This window comes from Octodon degus, unplaced genomic scaffold (assembly GCF_000260255.1).
Source record: "Octodon degus isolate 3935 unplaced genomic scaffold, OctDeg1.0 scaffold00038, whole genome shotgun sequence".
Taxonomy (NCBI): Eukaryota; Metazoa; Chordata; class Mammalia; order Rodentia; family Octodontidae; genus Octodon; species Octodon degus.
Window position 1 is genome coordinate 2,748,379 of NW_004524614.1, and position 4,953 is coordinate 2,753,331.

The 4,953-nt window shown below is 40.0% G+C and overlaps 1 protein-coding gene across 1 annotated transcript in view; it reads right to left on the minus strand.

Moving 5' to 3' along the window:
- LOC101571837 (phospholipid-transporting ATPase IB) overlaps positions 1–4,953 on the minus strand; it is a 297,444-nt gene that overhangs the window by 10,273 nt on the left and 282,218 nt on the right. The window contains exon 29 of the mRNA XM_023715050.1: positions 4,324–4,412. Coding sequence (XP_023570818.1) covers positions 4,324–4,412 — 89 coding nt within the window. The remainder of the gene's footprint in view (positions 1–4,323; positions 4,413–4,953) is intronic.

Below are 4,953 nucleotides of genomic sequence, written 5' to 3' on the forward strand. Positions count from 1 at the left end.
AAGACCTCAGATTGGAAATGAAAAAAGAAATCCCTGAATTAATAACATCTGCACTAAAGAATCAAATCCAGAAACATAGGGAAGCAACCCAGTGCCTTAAAAATAATTTGCTACCCTCTAAAATTGCCTAGAACTCTTCACATTCCCTTTCCTTATGAAGGGATTAGTTAAGTCTCAGTCCCCCTCTTTTTAAGTTTTTTGTTTTGTGTGTAGTACAAGGCATTGAGCCCAGGGTCTTAACCTGAACTACACACCCATCCCTTTCTTATTTTGATTCTTTTTTTAAAAAATGTATTTAGTTCAGGGTCTACAGGGTCTTACTACAGCGATTGGACTTGTAGTGATCATTCCTGTCTTTCAGCCTCCCAAGTGATGGGATTAGAGGGTGTGCCACCACACCCTGTCTCAATTGTCATCTCAGTGCACCCTGGGACTGGGGCCAGCAAAGAGTTTGCCTAAGTAGGCACTTTAATCCTCTGAGCTATCTGGCCAGCCCCCTTTCTTATTTTGAGACAAGTTCTCACTAAATTGTTGAATGGCCAGGCTAGGCTGGAGTCTGGGATTCTCTTGCCTCAACCCCCAGAGTGCAGGGATTGCAAGCTTGCCAGCACCCTGGGTGAGTTTCACATTTAGCTAACGTTAGTTAATCTGCTTAGTGTCAGTTTGCTTGAGCACTCACCAATCTTCAGGGAAAAAGTTTGAATTTTCTCCTACTGTATTAGAAAGACCGCCAGGAGGGCCCAAGTGTCCCTCGAGCCATCCTGTCCCCTTCCCACTGCAGGCAGGCACAGCCCTGAGGCAGCAGTAAGGAGCCAGCTCACAGTGCTAACTTTGGGGACTGTCGATCCTTTGTATAGTTTCTGAGAAATCTTAGGATGGCCGTTTTAGCAGTAAGTTCAAAGAGGCAGGGTCTGTGGTCTCATGTTAAGAGGGTAGATCAATACCTGACACACGCATCATCATCCATCCCTGACAGTTTTCACATGTGCACCTGATTTTTTGGGTCTCTACATCCTACCCTATGGCAACTGCACCTCCTTCCACCACTTATTAGCTACTAGACTGGAAGCAACAAGTTTCAAGAAGTTATGCATCTCTTAGTAGCTTAGCATTTTTTAGTAGCTCAGATATTAATTTTCAACAGCAATGTTTCCCCTGAAATTCTATTTCCTCTACATTGCCAATAAATTAGTGTCTGTGGCCCTGACATAGAAAACCTTTACCAACATTTATGTTTCTTTGAGAATACAGCATGTACTTTAAGTAGCTCTTTGTAATATATTTATAATGCTAATACTGCCATGTGCTAGAATTTACTACCTTCTAAAAAACTAAAATCAAACATACTTTCAAAAGCTGCCAGGAATCAAAACTTCAAGTTTCCAGTTTGGCAGCAATGCCCATTTTTCAAGTCTCAAAGTTCACTGACCCTTGATTTATTCTTCATTGCCTAAATTATAGTCTCTAGTACCTAATCAATGGCATTGCTCCACAGTGATTATCTTTGAAAATTAATTTGAAAACCTTTCAGATAGAATGTACAGTAGGACACAGTCAGCAGTGCTGAGGAAGAGAATACTGCATCTTCTCAAAAGTTGAAATTTAACAGCACATTAAAATTTCCCTGGACAAAATACTTAATAGAAAGCATTCCCCTCCTAGAAGGAGGAGGCTTCAGTTTCTCTCAATTTAATACAAATGTTTTCTGCTAATAATGGAGTATAAGAAATACAATAAAAAATTATATTTTAAACTGGGCATGGTGGCATGTGTGTATAGTCTCAGCAGTGGGGAGCCTGAGGCAGGAGGACCCCAAGTTCTGGCCCAGCCTGGGAAACTTAGTGACTTAGCTAGGTCCTATTGAAAAAAAAAAAAAAAAAAAAAACTTAAAGGCTGGAAAATGTAGATCAATATGAAGGCTCTGGGTTCAATTTCCAGTAACATACACACACAGACACAGACACACACACACACACACACACACACACACACTATCTGTCTATCTATCTATCTATCTATTGTCTATCTGCTCAGGTTTACAGATAAAATGCATATTATCTAAGGGGAGTCTTCTGCATTTTCCAGCTCCACACAGACTCTACTTCCCCAGCAGCCCTGGTTCAGCTGCCAAGAATACTTTGGTACTGGGTCGGTGTCTTTTGGGTTATAAATCCTTCAGCACATAGATTGAAGGCACTTCAATAATGGAGAATGGTTTATTTGAGGATGCCTTTTTTTCTTGGTTGGTTAGTTTTGAGATGTATAGATGTAACTTGGGGCCTCATTTGTGCAAGTGCCTTGCTCCTGAGTTATGCCCCCAGCCCTCTTTGGGTAATTTTGATCGCGAATGTTTTTATGGAACAAAATCCCAGATTCACTGATACCAAGATGGGTCTGTAAATGTTCATTAAATTAGGAAGATTTCCTTCCTCCCGGGTAAAACTTAACCAATAGAGGAAAGTTTTCAGGATAAGAAGCTGACTTTTCAAAAAGGAACACAACTTCAAACAAGGAAGACACAGTGTGGCAGGAAGTGTAAGCTCAGAGGCCCTTTCTTTATCTCATTCCTGAAGACCCCAATTGCATTGCAAATGGGTTGGAACCCAGCATCCTTCCCCTTGTCCACCACAGAGCTTGTGGAGAGCAGTTTCCTCCCTGCTCACTAGGGGAGAGGGGAGAGCTGCCCTTGTTCAACACCAACTCCCAGGTTCATATTTTTTACTTCTCTGACAGGACAGCCTGGCATTGCAGGCTGGTCCCTCCATCCCTCATTGTGTTACACACAAGGAGGAAGTTTACTGATAGGAGAACCAATGAGGCTATTGCTGAGGGTGAGTAATTTATCTCTATCTCAGGAACCTCATGCCTTCTTTCAGGATGACACAGATAAATGCAGACATTGCAAACTTTTTGGTACTTTTGCTTCAATTTCCACAGCTGTTTTGATGGAGAAGTTAATGCCAATATGAAAAGTTTTTCAAGAAGCTTCTCAAACTCTCAGGCAAAACAATGAATAAAAAATTATGCGTGCCTGTGCATGCATACACACACACACACACACACACACACACACACACACACACACACAGAAACACACAGAAACACATAAGATGGAGAGGGAGAAGGAGAAGGAAAATACTTCACAGGAGGGGACAGGGAAGAAAGCCTGATACATTTCAGGGGTTTGTTGGGTAAGATTCAGCTGTCCACTTTGGCTTCTCCAAATAAATATGTATTCCCTGATGGTAAAACTAAAGAAGAATCAGGTGGCAAAAAGCAAAGTTAATATTGCCCCTGCTAGTATGTGCTTTTCTTTGTTCATTAGTCAGTATGAAATGTGTAGTGGTTACAAGCTTTATTATTCATGCTACAGAATATGCTCAATGATTCATGTTTAAATAAATGGAATAAAAGATTTCAATTTTTAAACCTTATAATTTCCTAAATCCTTTAGCATTAGACATTTCAGGCTTTTTTTTAACATCCTAAGGAATTTTTTCTTACTGAACTTGGTTTTTTTTAAAAAAATGAGATCCTCTAATCTAATATTTACATATTTGGGTGAACTGTATCTGAGATAGAGTTCTCTGTGTAATTTTTTTGAAAAAGTAAAGAATGTCTTTTTTTTTTTTTTTTTTTGGCTGGGTATTGTCTCCCATTGTTCTTTTTATAATGTATTTTAATGTATAGGGTCTCACTATGCAGCTCAGACTCACAGTGATCCTCTTGTTTTCAGCCTCCCAGTGCTGGAATTACAGGCATGCACCACCATGCCTGGACTAGGTGGCCAGCTCAGTGTGCCTGGGGGTGGGGTTGGTGCAGCATGTGGTGCAGGGATCAAACCATGACCCCTGCACTTTCCTAAGCAGGTGCTTAGTCTAATGAGTTCTCTGTTAGTTTCCTAAGCAGGTGCTGAGTCTGCCCTGTTCTTTTAGTTTTAATCTGTGATCCTTTTACATCAGGTTTTGGCTCCTATAAAATAGATAAAAGTGATATAAGTCACACTTTAAAGAGTGAAGAAATGACCCTGCTCTGAGGAAAAAATAAACATAAATAGGAAATTCCATATATTCTCCCATACATTTTAATTCCTGATTATTCCCTCTAAATAGATTCTTGGTAATTCTTCAACAGATGATGATGATGATGATGATGAGGAGGAGGAGGAGGAGGAAGATGTTTAGTTCCTTTTTAAAAAAATTCATGGCATTTTATATTCACCAAGTGGCTCTCAGTATGATTAGAAATGCATAGATATGATTGGAAAATGGCAGTTAAGCACAACAATGTATTTTTTGGTTACCACTTCATTCTTTAACTTACGATTTCCACACTATATCTTTAATCAGGCATGTAGCAGGGACTACGAAAAAACCCAGCCAGAAGTATGGACAAATCAGTATCATTCTGGCCTGCAAGTAAACAAAGAATAATTTGAGAACATTCTTTCAGTTTTTCAATATTAAATACCAGGGTAGTTTTCTATTTCTTCCCCTCCATCACAATAAGAGGTGCCAGACAAGATAAGGAGCAGTATGAAACTGACGGGGCTGGGGAGATGGCTCAGTGGAATAAGCGCTTCCCTGGCAAGTGCAAGGGCCTGAGTTCAATCCCCAGTTCCGCCGAAAAAAAAAGAAAAAAGAAAAAAGAAAAGAAACTGACATCACTAAACCAGATGCATGTGCACAGCAATACCATTAGCTAATTTTACAGTATATTCTACAATCAAATAGATAATTTGATTAAGTAGGCTTCTAGTCCAGGAATGCAAGGATGGTTTGATAACTTATACAATAAGTTATCAGTGCAGCTTTAACTGCTAGACATAGTCTTTAAAACAGTTGCGCTACATTGGCCAAACAATGGCCGTGACTCATCCACATGGCTGCACTGACAAAGGTTCTACAATCTGAGGTACAGGATCTCAGGATAAATCCTGAGGGCATTTCACTG